The 24,255-nt window shown below is 38.6% G+C and overlaps 1 protein-coding gene across 4 annotated transcripts in view; it reads right to left on the minus strand.

Annotated features, from left to right (window-relative positions):
- The window catches only part of SLC41A2 (solute carrier family 41 member 2), a 73,641-nt gene that overhangs the window by 13,763 nt on the left and 35,623 nt on the right, over positions 1 to 24,255 (minus strand). For all 4 annotated transcript variants that reach the window (XM_081129544.1, XM_081129546.1, XM_081129543.1 and 1 more), the window contains exons 5-10: positions 23,768 to 23,912; positions 20,506 to 20,652; positions 12,618 to 12,765; positions 11,119 to 11,198; positions 9,141 to 9,272; positions 7,851 to 7,999 (exon numbers count right to left, since the gene is read on the minus strand). In XM_081129544.1, the coding sequence (XP_080985670.1) occupies positions 7,851 to 7,999; positions 9,141 to 9,272; positions 11,119 to 11,198; positions 12,618 to 12,765; positions 20,506 to 20,652; positions 23,768 to 23,912 (801 nt within the window). The remainder of the gene's footprint in view (positions 1 to 7,850; positions 8,000 to 9,140; positions 9,273 to 11,118; positions 11,199 to 12,617; positions 12,766 to 20,505; positions 20,653 to 23,767; positions 23,913 to 24,255) is intronic.

The raw sequence follows: 24,255 nt of genomic DNA on the forward strand, positions 1-24,255 counted from the left end.
ATATGTAACTACTGTGCCAAGAGAAAGCCCTGTCCTCCTTTTACAGGCAGGAGCAAGACAACCCCCAGGAATTAAGTTACCTGCCCAACAAGGCTACACCACCTGACGGGCTCAGCTCCTGGGTGGTTATTCTGGGATTCCACTCATGGTCCTGTTACCACCACACATTACACAACCCTTTAGAAGAATGACTCCACGGAGCGGGGGATCGGAAGCACGGTAGGGATGCCTGATCCTGGATTCCACAGGGTCTGATCCTCTCTCTGACACCGTAAGAGACTCACTGCCCCAGTGATCCACCGCTACTAGGATGATATTAAAACAATAACAGCGCTTTAGATGCTTCACTCATTCATCCTCATAAAAACCCACGAGGTAGGTCTATTCTTAGCCTCTTTTTACAGATGAGAAAACACTGTCCCTGAGGCGTTACCTTGCCTAAGCTGCCACAGGTAGTGAGTGGCGGCCACCGGAGCCCAAGCCCTTACACTGTCCCAACTGCGTGAGAGAGATGCAGCAGATCTCGCAGGTTTGTCGGGAGTGGGAGAGTGTTGAAACTCACTGCTCTACAGAATAAGCTAAACTCTTTATTCTGGTCCCAAAGATCCCTCATGATCTTGCCTGCGGTTTTCAATCTTATTTTCTATCACTTCCTTTCATAAGCCCTGTGCTCCAGAGATTTTTCCTATTTTTAATGAATACCCTGAGTTTTTTCATTTACTTGAGGCTACTCCCTTGTGCTGAAATGGCATTTTCTATGGATTCCACAAAATTTTACGCACTATAAAACTTCCCTCCCCACAAAGAAAAACTCTCGAACTTCCACAGCACTTCGTTCTCCTCTCAGGACACTCAGGACATATTTATGTCCTTGGCTGGATTCCTACTTGACTTCAGCAGGCGTGATTTCTGTGCAAACTCTGTGAAAAGATCCAATGAAACCAGAGAGACAGCTTTAAGCCTACAGAAGTTGCCACCCTAAAAGCTATGACCCTCGCTAAGGGCAAAACAAAGTGTCCAACTTACTCTTGTAAACATAGGAGTGCAGCCTGGAGCCAGACTCCATCACGCCGTCTGGGTCTGGAAAAGTCACTTCTCTCCATGCCAACTGGCCATCTATGACGGGAACTAATAGTATAACCTACCTCCCCGGGTGGTTGTGAGGACTCAGTGAGTTCCTATCTGCAAAGAGCCTAGAACAATGAATGGTTCACAATAAATGCTATATTAATAGCTGCTTTATAATTTTTGAAATTTATATGTATGTATATGAAAAGTGGCTTAGATCACCAAACCTTAAGAAAAGAACAGTCGGAAATGAAAATCTTTCCGAAGGAGCAACTTAGGTGGTAAGGAGACAAACTGGCTTATGTATGAGAGAACCAGTACTCTTTTCCTCTCAAAAGTCATGGATCAAGACGAGATATAACTGAACGTGATAAAGTAATCGGTCAAATCTTGGCAAAACAAGTTGATTATAGACTTCGAGGTAAAATACAGATAATGGAATCACAGAGTATACCTGGGAAACTGAAGGAGTCTGTTTTAGGCCAAACAAATTTGAGAATAGCTAGCTTCCAAACCTAGAAACAGACCAATTCAGAATGATCTATTTAGACTCGGAATATAATTTTTCAGGAAGACAATGTTTTATGTATTGCCTGGGTTCTCTGGATAACCATCAAAGCCAATTTAACTTCATATGACTTTAGTAGTAATGACAGATTTTAACATTAATATACTGTTTTAGTTATCAGATTATTTTAATATTAACATATATTCCTAATTATGTACACAATGCTTTGTAACAAATCATATTTATCGTGGTAGTGGGAATTCACAAAATCATACGTCAAGAATGCAGGAGGGGACTCGGGTGACAGCAGGGTCTCTATACTTCCCGGTGTCCCCAGGATAGCAACAGTTTATACCTGTCACTCATTATTAACAGCTTGCTTTCATTCTCAAAAGTGTCCTGGTTTGGGTAAAAATTATATGGTTACCTTAGTGATAGTATCTTTACCCTTAAAATACGAGTGAGGAAACTAAGCCACAGGACAGTGCTGTGACTTAGCTGAAGTCCTAGAGTTCAGAGGTGACCAGAATTAGAACCCAGAAATAGTTGTTCCTAGCCCAGAAGTCGCCCTGTCATACCGCGTGGACTCACAAGAGCAAGGCAATGGTGCCGGCTGCCTCGGGGAGCCAGCAGTACCCGGGAAACACGCCGATGGCAGGGAGTCTCTGCCCCTCCCGGGGGGCGGTGGGGTCAGGAGCTGCAAGCTGAGAGATTTAGGGAATCCTTGCTTGTGTGCCCTCTTTCTGGGTTCACTGTCCCCACTTGTGGGTGCACCACCCCTACCGATACGGGCCAGATTCCGGGGGAAATAAGGAATTGTGTTTGGGACACGTTAAGTTTGGGATGTCCTTTCAACACTGACCTGCAGGTATCAGTTTGGGAGACAGCAGTGAAAGGGTGGTGTCCGAGGGTAGGTCCCACACCAGAAGAGCAAGGAGAGCCACGCACAGCAGAAGAGCACAGAGCAGGGCCACGGGAGGGTGAGTGGTGAGACGGAAAAGCCTCAGGGCGCTGACTAACCCGCCCCAACCACGAGGAAGAGAATGATAATGCCAATGACAATCATGAGATTAGACTGCAGCTCCCCCGTATTGGGAACTTACGATGTTCCAGGAACTCCAAGTACTTTATACACATTAGCTGAGTCCTCGAGGCAGGGGAAAATAAGGCCAGAGAGGTTAGGAAACTTAACTAAGGACACAAAGTAAGTAACAGGGCAGAAACACAGGCGCGGGCCTCCCCCGAGACCTCTGATCTCTCTCCAGCGTTCTGCGTGCTGGGATCTTACTCTCCCTCGTCTTTGCTTTGTTCTTTGTATGTGATGACGGAGAGTCTGGCTTATAAATATTTGTCTTCTGTGGAAACATTAACTTTTATGTTAAAAGTTAAAATAATTACACAGAACCACGTGACTGACTTCAGAGTAAGATGCTGTCAATGCCTTTGTTAACATTTATTTTTCAATTATACTCTGTCACTGCTTCTTTCAGTAAGTATGCGGACCATATTTCTGCCCCAAGCATGTTCTGCTAGATGAGGAATGGAAGATGCTTGCTCTTAATTTGCACTATTTGTATTGTGGCCTTGTTCGTATTACAAACCATATGTTTTAAAACGACCATGAGCTATTATTTGTAAAACAGAAATGCTTCTTAGAAATTCATTAATCAGTATTAACCAATACCCTATGTTATTACGCAGGGCATCCATTTGCTCGCTTAAAGTGGACCTGGGATTTGCTGAGAACAATTTTCCTTGAGAATACAAACGTGTTGGGAAATATGACATGATGCAATTTACACGAGTGTAAAATTCAACAATAAGTATTGCCTAGTGATGAACTCTGGGGAGGCATGTTTTTAAAATGGTATTAATAAAAAGTGGAACTACTATTATTTTGTTAAGAGTAGTTTCCAGGAACCGTATTTTTAACTGCATGACCCGGCTCCCTGGCAATGCCCCTCTGACTAGAATGGCTACCTGGCCCAGACTGGACCACTCATATCTGCTCCTTCAGAGCTGGAACTGGGTGTGGGGAAGCAGGCCAGCTCTACCGTCCCCATGATGAAAGGCATGCTGTTTGCAGCTGTGGGGTGGACTCTGCCCCAGAAGTGCAATGCAGACAGCGGAGAGAGCATCCAGTAAGATGGAAGGTTATGCGTCGTAAAGGAGTCTGAGAGCATGGTGCTGGAGGCCAAATGCTCTCTAGATCCCCGTCTCTGTCCCTCCAAAGGCGGGAGTGTCTTCCTTCCTCTCCAATTCCATATCTAGCTTTATATTTCTTTTCTTAAGTTTTTTAAAAATATATTTTTATTGATTTCAGAGAGAGGAAGGGAGAGGAAGAGAGAGAAACATCAATGATGAGAGTCATTGACCGGCTGCCTCCTGCCCGGCCCCTGCTGGGGATCAAGCCCACAACCCAGGCCTGTGCCCTGACCGGGAACCAAACTGTGATCTCCTGGATCCTATGTCAATGCGCAACCACTTAGCCACACCAGCCAGGCTAGGTTTATATTTCTTGATAAATTCCTATTTTTGTGTCTAAGCAAGTGCCAGAAAGTTTCTGTGACTTGAATCCCAAAAAACACTGATTAAGATATCCATTATTTTGCATTTTATGTATAAAAATACTTGGATGTATGTTTTCTTAGGACGGTAATATATGAAATTTTCTTTGCTATGGTAACAATAAATTCAAGAATTATTTTTTTAAAATAATAGTTTCATGTTTACTGCTATTAATTCAAGTTTCTCATTAGCTATAATCTATACTCTGATCCCCCCACCCCCCAAAAATGTTTTAAAACACTTTTAAAGAATGAAGCCAGGCACAGGCACCAAGTTTGATTCTGAAGTGACAGAGGAAGAAAACTATTGTTATAAGGAGGTAAGTCTGAGTCTTCTAGCTGTTTTATGCATTTAACTCTAACCTCCCACAACTAAGAGACGATCTTAAAGGGCAGGGGCAACGTCTCCTATTTCTTTTGTACAGTGTCAAGCATAGTACTTGGAAGATTGTATGTACTATATGTTTGATAAAATCTTGATAGTCACAATTCTCAACTTTACATACTGAGAACTGATTGTCATTCTACCATTTAAAGGAAATATTTTGTCTCTCCCACATGAAAAAAGAGATGTGCCAGGAGCAATGGTTTTCTACAACCAGATTTTCATAGTGAGTTTCTCATAGAACTTGGTGCTGGCAAGAATTCTGTAGAGTTCTTTGTAATCTAATTTCCTGTAGGAAAAGAGGGAACTAAAAATTTCATTTAGAAAATGGGCTGCATTGCTTACCAATTATATTAAACACTTTGTTGGAATCCAACAGGCATCTAGGGCTAGAAAAGTCTCATTTCTCTTTTCCCATTTAGGTATTCCATAGCAGGAAAAAAGTCAACATATTCCATCTTTTTGCCTCTTGTAGGGTATGTGACCCAAACTCTATGTTTTTGTCTTTTCACAAAAGAAGAATTTCCAACACAAAAGGGAACTAGCAGAGGCTTTAAGTAAAATAGGGACATGAGTCACAAGAGATTGTCGGTCTGTATATTTGATTGTTATCTTTGAACCTTCTCGGGTGTGTTATGCAGTTAAGGTACTACATAAGGCAAGCAGGAATCAGCGACGGAACACCCTGAAGAAGATGCTCCCTCTGTCCATCTTAGAAGGAAACCCGACAGGCCCATCCCAGCCTGGAATTCCACATTGTGCTTTTGATGTCACAAACTAGCAGGCTTCCAGCAGTCAGTGGGCACCTGAATAAGTGAGATGTGAAGGCAGAGGAGATCACTGGGTTCTTAGAGAGAAAGAACCCAAGCTGTCTCCAAGTTTGTAAAAGAAAGTACACTCAGGTTCTAGCAAATCAAGGCTGTAGGTTCAAAGGGCTAATTTGATATAGATGAAAAACTGTGTTCCACCGTCAGCAGTTTTACCCTTAACCACAGCTAGCAGTCTCATAAATGCTCCCTGATGACACAAAAGGTACAATGGGCGGCACAGGATGGTGAGTTTGGTGCCAACCCATCTGTACTATTGAAAAAAATAACTCGAAATATACTGTGACTGATCAGGTACTAAACGTGAATGGGTCCTCCACACATTACTCAGGCCGTGACACATTACAACGACTCTGGTTGGTCTTGGGCACCAGGCGAGAACTTGAGTAAGTGAATAATCCATCACATCTACTGTCCGTGGCTCAGTGGCCTTAATATCACATAACAAAGACACACTTGTTGGATTCCTTCTAATTGCAAGACCCATAACAAATAACGTAAACAACATAATCTGCGAAATAATGAAGTCAGTGTGCAAATAAGACACAAGCTCGACCAATCCAAGTCCCAAACAATTTCAAACTCAAGCAGACTTTCTACTTTTCACTTGACGTAAGAAATAGCCACAGGACCAAAATTAGACAGCTCATGTGCTCTGACAACCTCCTATATTAAAGTTACTTTTGTAGAAAAAATCAAACATACACAACCGTAGACAGATTAGTACAAATTAACCTCATACCATTATCATGCCATCCCTCAGCTTCATCAATTATCAGCCCAGGGCCAATTTCGCTTTATCTATGCCCTTTACTTGTGCTTTTCCCTAGCTATCACCAAGTAATTTCATCTCTAAGCATTTCAGTAAATCTTTGCAATTTCGACTGAACATTGAGAGAATTTGTGACGTTTTGTGTTTTATGTTCATTGCCTTTTATTTTAAATACCTATATCTGTGAAAGAGAGGAAACTGGTGTTTATTGAAAGCAAGGAGAAGAAAATTTAGATTTTTTCTGTGTTTTTTTCCCTAGACTATCTGGGGCCTAAATACAGACATAAACTTTTTTCCTCCTTCCACTGAAGGAGGAGACAGAGCTGGCAAGATACACTCGGTTTAACACACATTAACTGAGCACTAGGGATGGGGCCAGGTGCTGGAGATACAAAACTAAGTAAAACAAAGATTCCTTCTCTAGAATGACTGAGATAGACACATAAACAGAGCAATAAACACAAATGTCAAATCAATCCATGAGGCAAAGGGGTAGAGTTGCAAATAGGAACATGTTCAAAAAATGGCACTGTTTATCAACAGACCAATGAACAGTGTCTGGATATTTTCCACGGTAAAGAACATAAATTATAATAAATGACCTTATCATATAAAGCAATAAAGGTAGCCAGCAGTAAAAAGGCATTTGAAATAACTTTGTCCCTACTGAACGGTAGAAAAATATTACTCCCCTGGTAATCAGTTGCCTTTTCTTACATGCTCTGACAGCAAGTTGTATGTAGCTGTCCCCAGAGTTTATTCTATTATAGTATGATATTATATTAATTATTTGTTCATGTAGTGGTCTTTCCTCTAGACGAGTCCTTGAGGATAGGGTCTTAATTTATTCATCCTGTGATTGAAAACCCATCCCTGCATCTACTAGAATGAAGGTTTATTGAATGAATAAATGAATGATTTATAGATAACTTTTAATAAAATCTCAGGCACTATAAAGCATCATAGAAAAATTAAAATATCAAGTAAGTCATAAGGATTTTTGGTATTTAAAGAATAGATTCTAGTCTCCCTTGCCTGGCATTTAAGGCCTTTCTATCTACATGGTCCCTAATCTACCCTTTTAATCCTATCTCATCTACTCCCTTCTCTTAGGCCCTGTGTATAAATTACTTTCTCTCCTAAACTCTCTGCTTCCTCATCTCTATGCTTTTACTCAGTAATCTCTAAAGTTTTAGATTATATAGCCCTTTCAGTATTAAATATTTGAGCATACTTACTGTGCTAATATACTATGTTTATTACAAAGCAATCATAAAATAGAAGAAAACAGACATTTTAAACAAATGGGGTAAAAGGCAAGGAAGCAATGCCTTCAAAATTCAAAAAGAAACAGAATTCTATATCCAGTCAACAGATCTGCGTTTAAAAAAAAAAAAGGCATTTTACAACATGCAAAGGCTCAAAAATATTTACCCCGATGCACCTTTCTCAGGAATCTATTATTAGATGTATTCATACAAAACAAGAGAATATATAAACACAGGAAGTTGTGGAATCCAGGAAACAGGATCCAAAGGCTCTAGTGATCAGGTCAGTTTAAAACAGATCTTGAGTTATTGGTTTTAAGAAGATCAAATCAATACCAAGGCAGTTGAGTTGATTTTTGAAATGTTAAAATATTTCATGTGCCTTTAGATTTACATAGTTATACTTTTACATCAATCTGAGCATAAAGAAGATTACAAGAGGTTTTAACTCTTACCTGTAACAAAGCAGCAAATAAATATACAACTACGAAGATTACAGTCAGAGAAGTGTGACCACTTTTCATCAAATGAATCGTGTAGAGGAAAATTAAATGCCCGGGAATCACTAAAAGCAGTAGAACTTGAGCAGACTTATTATTTACTCCTGTAATATAAAATGTAAAAGTTGTTAAAATAAAATCCTATTTTGGTTATTAACAGGTCACAGTTATTGAAATTTAAGGATTATTTTTTAGTTACTATATATACCACATAGCATCACATAAAATTCAATTGCTAAAAATAAGTTTCTTTGAAATTCTCATTATCTTATATGTTAATTAAATAAAAGGTGATTGATAAAAATTTGCTATGAAGAACATTGGTCAGACTTTAATATCTAGCATAAAAACAGAGGAAAGACAAAAGAAAAAATTAAAAGTTATTATTAAAGTACTGAAATGTTTTCATTTTACTTTTCCTTTAAGAGTTCTCCCACCAATATCATAGGCTGGGCATTTATGATCCTCATTTGAAAGTCAAAAATTACATTTATGCCCAGCTGGCATGGCTCAGCAGTTGAGCATCGACCTATGATCCAGGAGATCGTGGTTCGATTCCCAGTCAGGGCACATGCCCGGGTTTCAGGCGTGATCCCCAGCAGGGGGGCGTGCAGGAGGCAGCCGGTCAATGACTCTCTCATCATTAATGTTTCTATCTCTCTCTCTCCCTCTCCCCTCTTCTCTCTGAAATCAATAAAGACATATTTTTTAAAAATTTTAAATTACATTTATTTTCATCAGAAAAAGGTGCCAAGAATTGTGAGATTTAAGTTGTTGTTTTAGTTTTTTGGTAATCACATGCCTGGTTGACATAAATAATGCATCGTTCCTTGTAACTGAGTTATCGCCCCTCATCCTGTTTGTTTGGGATCAAATGCCTACACTTAGAAAGCCAAAAAGATCAATACAGGAAAGATAGTACATCTGTCTCCCTAAACCACCTAGCAACGTTTGCTTGTGTCCATGAGGTTGCTCTTTCCTGACTCATAAACAAGTTATCCTAGAGAAGAGACAAAAGAGAAAAAGTATACAAAGTTCCTCAGGAACTGCAGGATTAATACAAATGATTCTTTGCTCACTGAGATTTAATGAACAAAATCTATTTAAAATCTATTTAGCGCTTAGAAATAAAAAAGTTGAGCAACACTCACAAACGAAATATGTATACAACAAATGTTATCTGCCTATATTCACAGAGAGCAATAGTTCCCAAAATAAAATATACAAAAATCCACAAGCACATACCTGGACCAAAAAAAGTTCTAAATGGGTAGTAACAACCTTTGCGTTCATCGGGCAATTCTCCTGGGATGCTATGCAAATGGAGGTAGGTAGAAATCCTGCTAGCCTGAATGGCCACCAAATTACCACCAATACCTGAAACACGGGAAAACAAAGTAAGTATCCTCATATTTTAAACAATGTGCATAAATAAATTCTGCCAACTGCAGGCCCCTTTTTGTCACATCCTGGGCCAATAAAACAAAATAAAAAGTTCTTCTCAAATGCTGATTTATTTAAGGTGAGGTAGATAGTCCAAAGGCATAAAATATCATTGTTAGGAAAGAGTCATTATTTTTTTCAAACCTGACTTACTGTCTGGTCTGCAAGCAGACCAAAATACTTTTTTAAAATTACTATCAATACCAAGATATAAAACTAGGTAACAAGACGTATCATGTTTATCATCTTAATGAGAGGAAAAATAAGCTGGATTTATTCAAATAGAAACTTCTCAGGTTGCTTAAGAAATTTATATATGGCACTAAAAACACACAAAACCTCAAGGAAGTCATCTTTTAATCTAGGTTATCTTTTCCCATACTCTGAGAAGAGGTGATTGATGCCAAGAAGTGAAACTAATTCCAAAGAGTGGTACGCCCCACCCCAGCCGCAAGGTGAGACAGGACACCCCGACTCTTTCTCCTTCCACAGAACGAGAGGAAGAAGCAGCAGCCGTAACAGCAAGTAGGAAAAAACAACTGAAAATTTAAAATTCCTAAAATTCCTAAATGCTGTGGGTAGGCCAGCATACTTGCCAGTCCTAGACACAAGGGCATCATATTCACTTGTCAGGTATTTCTTTTTTTTAATGGTTTTATTGATTTGAGAGAGAGAGAGGAGAGGGAGAGGAAGAGACAGAGAAGGGGAGAGACACATCGATCTGTCGCCTCCTGTAGGAACTCCAACTGGGGACCGAGCCCGAAACCTGGGCATGTGGCTGACCAGGGACTGAACTAGCGACCTTTTGGTGCACTGGACAACGCTCAGCCACCTGAGCCACAGCGGCCAGCGCTGCCAGCTGCCTCGGCAGGCCTCCCCGAGGAGCTCGTGGGCCACGCGAGGCAGGGCAGAAGGCCTGACACAGCCAACCTCGGTAACACAGGCAGGAAGGCACATCTACTCTGAACCCCTCACGGAAGCCAAGGCTGCCAGGGGTGGGGAAGGAAACATGCCAGCCACCTGATCCCAGGGAAGGATCAGCTGCCACTGGAGGAAAGGAGAAGCAAAGCCGCCGCTGGAGGAGGGGAAGAGAAGCCCTGCTCCCGCCCAATCCGGCAGAGCTTGGCTGCCAACCGCGGAGGGGAGAGACACTGAGAGACGCATGAAGAACCCGTACCAGTAACAGAGAAAGAGCCAAAGGACAGATAGTTCACAAGAGGTTAATCCAAACTGCTACGCTTTATGAAAAGGTGCTCAACCTCATTGTTAAGGGAAGTGCAAATAAAAGCACAATAAATATCATTACACACCCAACAACCTTAGCCTGACTGTGGGTAATGACGTGGAGCAAAGAGAAGCCTTACGCACAGCTATCAGGAGTACGCGTGGTAAACAGTCCCCTGTGAAAACGCTCTGGCGCCCCGTAATAAATTAACTCATGTGCGCAATTTCCTCACCACATCTCATTTAGTAAACAAAACATTCATTAAAAGCAAATGTTTAAGATAATGTAAAATGCAGTTTCATTAAAAGATTTTAAAAATGCATGCCAGGGAGTTCTGAAGATTTTTCTAAAGGAAGCTAAATGTCTTTAAAAATGTGTTTGAAAGGGAAACAAAGTCATATTGACAAGGCTGAATAATGAAGGCTCCTAAATGCAGAGCTCAGTCCTCTGCAGAGCTGACTGGCTCAGATGACATTGGTTTGCAAGCTGCCTCAGCCACTTACTGGGACTTCAGTGATATTTAACCTCTTGGAGCTTCAGTTTGCTAATTCTTACCATTGATAACTGGTGTGTAAACAACAATTCCAACCAAGTTTGGGTCAGATACGGTTGTGTCCAGAATAAGGCCCCCAATGCTGAAAGATACAAAAGCATATAATTTAAGGAAGAGAAAAAAAATGTACTAATTTGAAGCTGTTCTTTATATACAAACACCCCTACTTTTAAAAATAAACTATTTAGACATTGAAAAAAACAGAATAAAAATATTCAAAGTAAAAATCAATGTCAATCACAAAATATTGAAAATAAACCATGGCACAAGCTGTAGCCGCACATTTCGGGGCTCTCTTTCTGATCTCCAAGATATGCTACTTGCAAAAAGGAAATGCATGTACTTTAAGTGCATTAAAATGTATGGAAGGACATATAAGAAATTACTAACAATATCTGTCTCTAGGGGCTGGGACTGAGAATAATGGTCATTTTCTATACTTCTATACTTATTAAATTTTTAAAACCATGTGCATTTATTGCTTATAATTTAAAAATAATTTTAAACGAGTATCTTTCCATATTTGAAGTAAACAAGACAGTAAAGGGATGATTTTTATTGTGTTAAAATTAGATTATCACTAGTTTTATACTAGTTAGGTTATCACTGGTAAATCAAAATAATGAGCTGTAGCCATAAAAAGAGCTGATCTTAAAAACAGAGGTCTGGAAAAATAATACACAGTTTTATTGGTGGCCAGCCATACACTTCGAATGTCTCAATGGAGCATGGAGACCTTTTAAATTTCCAAGACCATTATCAATTAGTTAACTTCAGTCTCTTGGTCTACATACTATAAAACATTGCCAGTCCCAATATTCTATGGGATCCTATTGCCTAAATCTCCTAAGAAAATGCAATTCAAAATACAGAAAAATAAACTGTATGGGATTTATGGTCAAAATATCAGATCAAAGGTTCTTTGCACTACCTGATGGTTAATATTAGGAAATTATTAAATCGTGTTATTTTAATTCTTTAGTAAAAATAAATGAATAGCTTAATATACCTAAACTACTAGGAGTTCCCATTAAAAGGTACACTGTTATTAGGATCCTTGCAACTCAATCTGTTGCAATATATCCTTAATTATATCCCTAAGTCCTGTCAAAGTCCTAGAAGTGGAAGTAGTCAAATGGTATACACATTTCTAAGGCTTTCTGATACCTATCTGAGCAATTAACTATGAAAAACAAGTAATGTCCTTGTCAGGTTAAAACACACACACACAAATACATATACAAACACCACTAAATTTCACTCAGCAATCTGATAAGGATTTGGTCGGAGAGAAGCTTGAAACTGGTAGCTAAATGAGGTTCTGTACATCTACTGATTTCAATAATTCCTATCACTTATATCCATTAGTACCTGGGATACTAAAGAATTGGCTATAAAATATAACTGATTCAAGAAATAAAAACAGGCAACTAATTTGTTTTAATATACACACAGATACAGGTATACGGACTGTGTACACACACACACATTTAATACTAACCTACTTATAATCATAGCTGTTATGACAGGCTCCCAGCCTGAGTGGAGAACTGTCCTAGTGGCTGGATGCTTGGCTGCTACTATAATCCAGATAGGAGTTAGAGCCAAGAAAAAGACACCAACTAATGGAGAAATGTAGTAATAGTTCTCTAAAATTAAAAAAGAGACAGCATTTCAATTTCTGTTCTAACCATAGAGCAAATGTAAACATTAAAAATTTATTAGAAGATATGTTACCAAACATATTCACGTGCCATTTATTTTCTAAAACTTTCAAACATTTAAAACTGCAGATAAGGTAAAAATATTAATGTAACTGAAAACTCATACATTACTTCAACAAACATTTATTGAAATACCTATGGGACCTAGATGAGAATAGCAATAATAATAAAAATAATAATAACACGAACAAGAGTAAAAAAGCTAACATTTATTTGGCTCCTGCTATTTATTTACCAAGCACTGTGCAAAATGCTTTATATTCATCAACTCATTTAACTGTCCTCACAAGCATGAGGTAGACACTGTCATTTCTAATTAATGAACAAACTGAGGCTTAGGAGTTTATAGGGTAGAAAACTGGAAAAGAGGGAGCTATCAGAGAAAGAGCTTGAGAACTGAAGAGCAGGCCTCAGTGTGAGCTCCACAAGACCAGGCCAAGAATAATTGGGGATTTGTAAACTGAAAAATTCTCAAGAGTTTACAAAGGGCTGGAAGTCATTCAAGATCTAACCCCCTAGAGAGAAGAGGCCTCTTTGAACACTGAGAACATGCAGTAGACCCAAGAACGGTTGTGGCTTAGTAGCAAAGCTAGCCCTAGTGTCAGGTCTGCTGTAGATCTGCCCTGATCAAACTCAGAGCCAAGCCTTGTAAAGCTCAAGCTAACCCGCAAATAACAGCCTACAAGAACAAAGTCCAATACTTTGCAAAGAAAAAAAAAATTGAGCATGTAACAATATTATATTCACAATGTCAAACATCCAACGAAAGATTACTTTCAAGAGTTTGGGATAATATTTGGTAGCATTTACAAACTTAGTTAAATAAAGGAGACATTCCACTTACATTAGATATTTCACCTGTTTCATAAAAGTATCCAAGCACATATAAATTTTAAATGTACAAATATGGTGAGTCTTAAGTTTTCATAAATATTCATATAATGCATACAAATCTGGTAAGATTTCTATTTAAAAATCACAAGAATAAGTCCATTACTTAATTATAAATTTAAAAATGGAATTAGAAGACTGACATGTTACTCCAATGGACGAAGTAACAAGTACACAAAAAGAAAATATGTACTGCCTCATTAGCATAAAACCATTAATGCCATGAGCCAAATTCTCAAATATTTTTAGACTTCATTCTAAATCTCCCTAGGTTAAAAATTGTCTGCCTCTTCTTGAAGCAGTTCCATCATTCCAGGACATGTTGGCAGTATCGCTTTAACTGATCAAGGTTTTATTATTAACAGAGATTTCAGCCAGGGCATTCTGGATTCTTCTCAGTGACTCTAATACTTATTTTGTATAGTAGAGACTTCATAATGTAAAGACAGTTGATCTCATAGTCCTTGTAGCCTTCAGCTTTAGATTTAAATGTTACTAAATTTTCCTGACATCTCACAAAATCCTTCAACCCTACTCATACTCTTATCTTTAATTGGATTTTGTGTTTCTTCATTTCCTAACATATTTACAGAACTTCTCACCTATGATTAAAGACGTTTGAACTAGATAAAAACTCAAATTCTTTCCTATCACAAAGAAACAATTACTATAGATGTTAAAATAATATCCAAACTTTATTCTCATGGCTTTATCTGATTTGCCGACACATCTTCAAAATACTTATCCTACAAAATTTACTTAAAGATTTTCTTCCATATAAAGGGTTTTGACTAATACTATATATAGTGTCATTTTTCTCTATGATTTTTAAATATATATATATATATCTTTATTGATTCAGAGAGAGGAAGAGAGAGAGAAACATCAATGCTGAGAGAATCACTGATTGGCCGCCTGCTGCACGCCCCCTGCTGAGGATCCAGCCCGCAGCCCAGGGATGTGCCCTGACCGGGAATCGAACCTCCATCTCTGGGATCACAGGTCAATGCTCAACCGCTGAGCCACGCTGGCCAGGATCTCTCTGATTTTTTTTTTTTGAAATGAAGAAACCTTTATTGAATGGATTCTCAGTGTTCCTTTTTAAACCATGGATAAGGGTAAATAACATCCTAATTGGGAAGCATTCTTACCTCCCAAAACAAGTAAGGCTGCCAACAATCTCTTCACAGGATTAAACAGAAAACTAAAAGCATTAAAATCCATTGAACACAAATGAAAAGAACTATTGTGCTAGGTCAGATCATCTTAGTGTTTCATTTTCAGGTCAAGAGAGGAGCACCATGCCAGGCTTTTAAGTTATTCTCAACATTAACTTTCTGGAAGGTCATCTGAAGTTTAAAAAAAAAAACCCATCATCCCAACCCCAGAATCACTGCCCCGAATTTCCAAAGAGAAGAAAAAATTTCTTGGGGATAAACTAAAAATAACAAGTGCACAGTTCCTCAAAAACTTAAACAGGGTGATCACATACCCAGCAATTCCACTCCTAGGTATATTTCAAGAGAACTGAAAACATGCGGTCACACAAAAATGTCCAAGAATGTTCACAGCGGCATTATCGTAACAGCCAAAAAGGAGCAGCAGCCCGAGTGCCCACCAAACGCTGAACGACACACAGAATGTGGTACATTCATACGATGGAATCATGTTAACCCACAGAACGGGATAGTCTTCAGTACTGATTCATGCTACCACAGATGAGCCTTAAAAACACGCTAATTTGCAAAAAGCCAGACACGAAAGGTCACATATTGTATGACTCCATTTTTGAAATGTCTAAAATAGGCAAATCCATGGAGATAGAAAGTAGGTTACGGGTTGCCAGGGAATGGGGGAGGGTAGAATGGGGCCTGACTGCCAATGGTTTCTTCTTGGAGTGGTCAAAAGGTCCTGGAATTAGATAATAGGTTGTATAACCTTTAGATGTGCAGAACCCCACTACACTGTACACTTCTAAAGTGAATTCTATGGTGCCTGAATTATATCTCAACTTAAAATTCCAACAATTATTTGAAAAAAGGAGGGGAGACTATACTCTTCAAAAATGCCAATGTCACAAAAGACAAAGACTGTACATACATTTGTACATTCATACATACATTCAGAAAAAGTAAGAGAAAGAGAAATCAAATGGGGTAAAACGTTAACATTAGGTGAATCAGGATGCAGAGTATACAGGTGCTTTTTTGTACTATTTTTATTTTTGCAACTATTTTATAAATTTGAAATTATCTCCAAATAAAAAGAATTCTAAACACTAAAAAAAAAAAAAAGAAAAGAGTTGGAAAACCATGATAAAATAAAAGTATCTAAAATAATTTGCTGTAAATGTGTTCTATTTCAATTTCCTAACAAATCTAACATAACCCATTCCCACTAAATTAGACCATATATATAATTATATAGGACTCTCATTCCCTTTCCCTGGGTAACTTCCAATCCAATTCTGATAGCTAGGGAAAAATTACAAATACAGAAAAAGGGAAGTGCTAAAATATTCCTCTTTTTAGGATATACTGGTATTTTATAGATGTCATAAAATTGAAAAATTACTTTTAGAAAACCACTAATGACACAATCAGCAAGAGAAAAGGGTGAATTAAAAGCCAACCATTATCCAATTCTAGAGATTGCCCCACTTTGTTTTCTCCTGCCTCCTTAATCTATCACCAATGGATTTCACTACCTTTCTTATGTTTTTGTCTGTTGATTCTAAATGCATAAAAGGAACTCAAAGCTGACAATCTCCAGAGCATTTTCTCAGTCCTTTGAGATCTTGCTTCTGGGCATGTCCTCAAAAACTTGGCTCAAATAAACTCTTTTAAGACTTAAAAAAAGCCAACCATGAACTTCTGCATTAATATCAAAACCTAAAAGAATATTTCCTTCTAAATGAAATATATATTAAAGTGATCCTAGTAAAAATAACATTTTTTATTAATTTCTGGGTATATAATGGATACTGTGGAAGGCTGAATGACCCTCAATGACATCCACACCGTAAGCTCCCAAATCTGTGAATGTTAACTGTACAGAGCAAAATCCTTTCAAAGCCAAGGATTCCAAAATGGGGAGGTTATCCTGAATTATGTGGGTGAACCCTAAATGTAATCACAGGTGTGACTGATTACTTGTAGGTGGGAAGTAGAAGGATTTGACTGCAGAGGAGAAAGCAATGTGACCACAGGAGCAGGGATTGAGTGGTGTGGCTATAAGCCAAGGGATGCTGGCAGCCCCCGGAAGATGGAAGAGGTAAGGAACAGATTTTCCCCTGAAGCGTCCAGAAGGAACCAGCCCTGCTGACACCTTGAGGTTAGCCCTGTAGAACTCATTTTGGGCTCTAGCCTCCACAAACAAGGTTTGTGATCATTTGTTATAGCAGCAACAGGAAACAAATACAGCTGGAGAAGTAAAACTTGGTGAAATTTTAAGCCTAATTAATACCTGCGTACCTTAGTACTGACACCGAAATATAGGTAAACTACAGAGACGTAAAGACTAATACAGCTATAAAGTGGTTCAAATTGCTAAGATTCTACTTAACTGTCAAACATAACTGCCATACACTGCTTTCACCTTTTATTAGATTGTTGGTGGCATTTTGCAACTACTGTTACAGAATCTCACTATCAGCATTATTCCCACCCTAAATGCTGAAATATGTAACTGCTATGAGTGACATCTTTGTATGTCAGCTGTTTCTGTGTAAACAACAAAGCAATGGGCATTGGAAGTTGTAAACAATTTTTAAAATGCCCTTTATAAGAACCATCCGAATTTTCTCACTAACTTGACCTTCTAGGAATCACTCTAAACTAAGATGGTGCAGTACTGAAAAACTCTGAGGAGTGACATGGGTGATAAATTTAGATTCTACTCACATCACCACATCAAGGCAGTGACATTCTAAAATGTCATGTAAATAACCAGGAGGCGCCCGTTGGTGTCCACGGGACTGAAGGAACAACCTAAGCTGACTGTCACTGCTTTTACAGCTTCAGGTAAGCCACCTTTTTAATGTGAACCCTGAAGAATGAGAAACCAACATTTTGCTTCTCAGAATTTGCCCACAAAGAGAAAAGCTGATAATTTTCAAATCAATAAAGATCTTGTACACAAAAGAATTATGTAGCCATGCAGTTATAAATAATTGAAAAAGTTTTTTAAATCTTCTTAAAATTATGAAGACAAGAAGACAAGACTGTGTACAGGTACTTCAGTTACTGGCCCAACTTTAGGACATGTTAATTGCTTTTCAAGATTGCTGCACGCTTAAGGATTACTATATGAATGAATAAATGCCTTTATATTTCTCTGCAAGTCATACCAAAGTTTATCTTAGTCCAGAACTTAGATTACTCTCTAAACTTTCTATTTCCATTTGAAACAGATCTTTTCTCGCCATATGTTGCCATTTTAATTTTTCTATAGTGATAGTAATTTCTAGAAACTTTCTGCTGAGGCTATTTCCCTAATACTAAGTACTCATCAAAAGTACCATTTCTTTGTTATATATTATTGGACAGACACTGTGACAAAATCATTCAGAAGGATGTCTATCTTCTATTTCCCATGCATCTACCACTTCCTGAACAACCTCGCCTCACATTAATTGGGCAGCTTTCAACATCCACTATGGGGTGCTACAAAAACAAATAAAATAAAAACATACGTTTATCCTCAAGAAGCTTACACCCTCACAAAGGAAGGTGCTACATCTACACAAAAAGCTAATGACTGCCCAAGTGTAAAGAATGTCTTAAGAGAAGTACCGATGAAGTGCTATAGGAATTCAGAGGAGAAAATACTGAAAAGTGCAGCTTCTGCGCAGCCTTCATGGAGGGGAGGGGAACGGCCTAAGAAAGAAAACAGAAAGCTCACGGCTGTAAGAGAATCAGCAAGTGGCCGAGTCCGGCTGGAGTCAAGGGCCGCAGAAGGGAGGAGCAGGCCAGACCTCCAGGGGGTAAGTTTCTACGACGCCACGGGGCCTAATTACCAGGCCAGAACCTGAACTCTGTTCATTAAGCAATAAAGACTTGCTCAGGGTGACTCCAAAAAATAAAGTCAACAGGAGTAAAGAAAGCTCTTGGGCTTGCTTTGTCTTTTAGAACTGGAGAGGTGAGAAGGAGGGAAATCCATATTTACTTCAGGTATCAGAAATCAGCAATTTTTTTTTTTAAATCCTCACCCGAGGACAGTTTTTCCATTGCTTTTCAGGGAGAGTGAAAGGGAGACGTGGAGAGAGAGAGAGAGAAACATCAACGTGAGAGAAACATCAACTGGTTGCCTCCTACACGTGCCCCGACGGGGGCCGGGGATCAAGCCTGCAACCGAGGTACCTGCCCTTGACCAGAACCGAACCCGAGACCCTTCAGTCCACAGGCTGGTGCTCTAACCACTCAGCCAAACTAGCCAGGGCAAATCAGCAAATTTTATCAGGACTAAAAGAAAGGTAGCACACTGGGTGAATGTCAGGTGAGTCCTAGTTCACGTATCAAAGCTAACGACATGAGGGACGCTGTTCAACCTCATTTCTGAATACCCCAAATTCTAAGTGAGGCCTTTCTCAATGTCCCGTTCTTTGAGAGACATACGGCCTCTATTTATAACCAAAGCTATAGCTGCCATGAAATTCTCTTTTTCTCTCTAAAAACTGCTAAGTGTTTAACATAGTTCAGGAATTAAACTTTGTTTCTAAGAACTGGCCATCTCAGCAGGAGGAACCAGGTCTCGGAATTGAACGGCTAATACTAGGCTTACAACTGCTATCTTATGAGGCCCCCTAGTGCTCACAATGCAGATACTTTAGAAGTTCAAACACTGACACTTCAGAAAAACCTCTGACTATTAAATCCGCTATGGAATCAATCAGTAGCTATGATTCTAGTACCGATTCCACTCTGGGAGTGTGTGATTGGGGTGGTTGTCCCCACACCACCAAGCAATTCTCGGACACCAAGCGTCCTACCATTCAACTCAATTCTGACACTACATACGGGAAGATACAGCATCAGATTCCACAGATTAAGGGCTCCGCCCTTCCCACAAGACCCTCCCAGCCCCCACCCAACACATACACCTTCAGGTGTCAGTCCAAGTCCAGGCCGTCACCCATGCTTCTGGTCGAACGGCTACAAATCGGAGGTTCCCACAACCCCCTCCTTGGGTGTGATTAATCTGCTAAAGGGGCCCACAAAACTCAAGAGAAACCTTCTGCTTACTAGGTTACCAGTTTATCATAAAAAGATAAAAAAATAAAAGGATACAACTCAGAAACAGCCAGATGGCAGAGATGCACAGGCACAGTGTGGGGAAGGGCCCAGAGCTGCCGTGCCCTCTCCCCAAAGTTCCATGAGTTCACCAACCCCAAAGCTCTCCGAACCCTATCCTTGGGGTCTTATGGAGGCCTCATTACACAGGCATGAGTGATTAAATCATTGGCCTTTGCTGAGTGATTTGACCTCCAGCACCTCTTCCCTCCCCAGACATCAGGAGATGGGGTTGAAAGGTCCATCCCTCTACCCTGGGTTGGGTCCCCTGGCAACCTGCCCCCCATCCTTAGGTGCTCACCTCAATAACATAAACCCAGTTGTGATGAAAAGGGGCTTGTTACGAATAATAAGACACCTGTTTCACCTTTTGGCTCTGAAGCGATTTCAGACACTGGGGACAAGATATCATGGCAATGCTATAACAATATTTACTTAAAGAGACTCTCAATAACATGTTCTATCTAGTTTCAAGTCAACTTACCGAAACAGGAGTACAAACCCTGACTTATCCAAGCCAATATGGCAAGCGTTATAAGGTCACCAAAACTAGCAGCAATGGGTGTGGCGACATTATCAGGATTTATACCAGTCTTCTTTGAACCAACGATAACCCCAACCATTATTATTCCTAGAAGAAAGAAAGCTCATTACTTTTATGCTGTGAGTTGAAAGACAATCAGTCCCCTAAATACTGAAATACACAGGCTAGACAAACAGCATGTGACTTCCAGTTGGATTGCTTAGGAAGCTCACCGGCGCAAACAACGCTAGTGCTCTGGCAAAACGCCTCTCAACAAATTCCAAGTGAGGGAATCACAGAAGATCTGAGAAGTTCAATGTTGCATTTAGACACCTGAAAACCTCCTATAAAATAACATTAAAGCTAAAGTTTCAAATTTAGAAACTTGTATGTCTTAGATGTAATGTATTGATGTGTATCAAACCCAAAGATTTTATTTTAACCCTCAAATAATGCATGAAAATATCAAAGAAAGGTAAGTCATATTTAGATGCACAGCAACTGGGAAGAAAACCAATATAAAAACAGATTTGTTTACATAGTAGTAGCCAGAAATACTTGCTTCCTTTAATCATTTAAGAGTATGGAGCCGTCTTTGTAAAAGAGAATCTCTCAATCCCAAATTTCTGTCTAGGAACCTACAACTAAACGGGAGATGACAATGTGACTGTGTACTTATCCTTTTAAGTCCTTATTTTCCTGAATCTTAGAAATGGGAGAAAAATGGTAACATTTATATCCCCACCTAATTGTACAGATTTTCTCCTGTTAACACACTCATTGAAAGGACGCAGTGGAAGAGACAATTTAAGACTAGTTTACTCTGTGCTCATCAAAAATCAATATGAAAACCTAAATATGGCTATTTTTAAAAAATCAGAATCTCACAGCATTTTCAGATTGGAAATGACTCTCAATGATTTTCTTCTAGCAAATTCATTTTATAGGTAATAAAACTAGGGTTTATATTCTTGCTTAAGGTCACACAAATTGTAAGTAACTCTAGGTCAGGTGTTTTTTTCTACTACCCCATAAAGCCAAAATTATTAAAAGTAGAATTTCTGTCTTGCATCAAAACAATGTCTCATATCTTATATTCTGGAGGCTTTTTCAATCTGTGGACTTCTTACCTTTCCCATAATACCAATGAAGAACAAAATAAGCAACAGCAGAAAACGTTTTTAAATGTCTTATGCAATAATCAATCAAGATGTGATCATATAGAATTCTTTTTTCAAAATCAGCACATTTTAAGATCTATATGGAAAGTCCTTTGACAGAATGCCCTCTACATCATTTCAGCTGAAAAAAATATTCTGCCATCATGGACCAATGGAAAGAGCTGGGAGTCAAGAAATAGGTTTTAATTCTGATTTTTCTGGGAACAGGTGATGAAATCAGACAAGCCAACTCACCTGAGTCAGTTTTCTCACCTAAAAAGGTGGTTAATATTATCTGCTCTACATATATCATGTGGTTATAAAGGTCAAGTTATCATAATTACAACATATTATTCAAAGTAAGAAGCATTAACAAATGTATTATAAAAATCTGAATTTTTATGATTTCGAAAATTCTAGGCAATACAAACACTTGCTAGGCTGAAAATTTTTAAACAATTCTCTCATGTGAAACAAAATTAGAAAGAAAACAGAAGCGAATGAGCCTACATAGAGGGCTAATGCTTTAACATTTTTTTAAACCAGAAATTATTTTTCTAATAGCTTCACTTCACTCTTCTTTGGCCAGTGTTGACTCTATTCAATTCTAGTACTTCCAGGCACAGGCTTCACCGCCTAACAACAGGGACACATTCCGAGAACTGCACCATGAGGCAGTTTTGCTGGTGTGCGAACACCATGCAGAGGGTACTTGTACAAACCTGGACGGTATAGCCCACTGCACACCTAAGCCACACGGGAGGCCTGTACATCACGTTACTGTAAACACAACCCGAGATCAAATCAAGCACAAGAGAAAATGATGCAGCTGAAACATGGTAAATGTGAGATGTATGAGACTGCTGCCTAAGAAACACATCGTATAGCTTCCAGTACTTTTTTTATAAGTAGAAAGAGTAGGCTCTAAAATAATGATAAATAATATAGTACATACATAAACAGTAACAGGGTCATGTATTATCTTTATTAAGTATTGTGTACTATACATAACTGTATGTGCTGTACTTTTATGACTGGCAGCACAGTAGTCTGTGTACTCCCGCATTACCGCAGACACGCATTTTGCTAGGAAATTACAATGACTATGACATCACTAGGTAACAGGGACTTTTCAGCTCCATTATAATATATGGGACCACCATTGTATATGTGGCCCATCACTGACCAAAGTATCATTAAGCAGTACATGACCGTATAGACAAGAAACTACCCAATATAACTGCTAAAACAAAATGCTTGAAAATATTTTAGAAGTTAAGTCTTAATGATAATTAAATTCTCTAAATTCTGGGAAAGAACCTAGCCAAAAAGTCAGCTTCATTATATGATCGCCTGACGTGAGAATCTTCTATTTTTAACTTTGCTGGTGACGTGAGGATGAGAAGATGGCGATTATAAAATAAAAAGAACCAAGTCTTTATGATTACGACTCCATAATAATCTAGTTATCTAGTGTAAAGTTCATGTTAATAAATAAATATTTTTAAATGATAGCCCATCTGAAACTACCTAATGTAGTTAATTTTTTACAACTTCCAGCTCTTTCAAATTCCACAGTCAATAATCTACTATGTTAAGCTTATGGTTATGTTTGTATTGCCACAGTGATAGTGCAGAGTTTTCTTTGAAATCTGAAACTTGAAGAAATTTCAATAGAGAGACTGCTTTTGGAACTCAGGATTCTTGGAATCCTTATTACTCAACTGACAAGCCAGTAAAACCCTCAGCATGATTTCCGGAAAGGAGTTTCTCAGTTAAATTAACTTAACAGAAATAAATGAATAACTAAGTTATTTTCCTAATCTTGTCTGGGAATTGTGCCAGGGCACCTAAGGCCAGGAGACGACTCAGAAAGCCTGTTCTACATCAGGTTTACATACAATAAATACAAATATATCTGAAATAAGACATTTTAAAAGTTTATAGATAATTTTTTGATTTTCTTAAAAATTATGAACATGTATCATTTAAATAAAAATAGGCATAATCTTAGGAAGTGAAAGTAAAAGACTGTAAGAGTAGACGTTTGTAAATTTACTTACCCTGCAGAAGAGATGCAATGAAGGCAGTTGCTACGCTGCTAGAGCACAAAAGTATGGAATGGTCAAGGTAGTATTTTCCCTCTGGAATCCAGCCTAATATAACTGCCGCCACAGCTGCTAGAAAACCAACTACTGTTGCTTGAACCTAAAAAAATTTTTCATAAAATCCAAAAGAATTATTCATTTCAAAAACACACTTTTAAGTCTGATTATATAAATATGCACATAAGAAGTCATAAGAAATTAGCAATTGAGCTGTCTTACCTTGTAGAGAAGCTACTACTATGTTTTAGTTTTAATATTCCCTAAGGCAGTGGGTTCTCAAACTGTTCAGATCTGGTGGCAACAGGTCCAGGAATGTTTTTAACAAGCACCTCAAGTGACTTTGATGATGTAATCCACAGATCATCTAAGAAAATACCAACCTTAGGGCTGAAAAGTACACAACCCACAAAACTGAAGTCTGACGCTAGGGGTAGTGTTGGCAA

The sequence above is a fragment of the Miniopterus schreibersii genome, assembly GCF_964146895.1.
Source record: "Miniopterus schreibersii genome assembly, chromosome: 2".
NCBI lineage: Eukaryota > Metazoa > Chordata > Mammalia > Chiroptera > Miniopteridae > Miniopterus > Miniopterus schreibersii.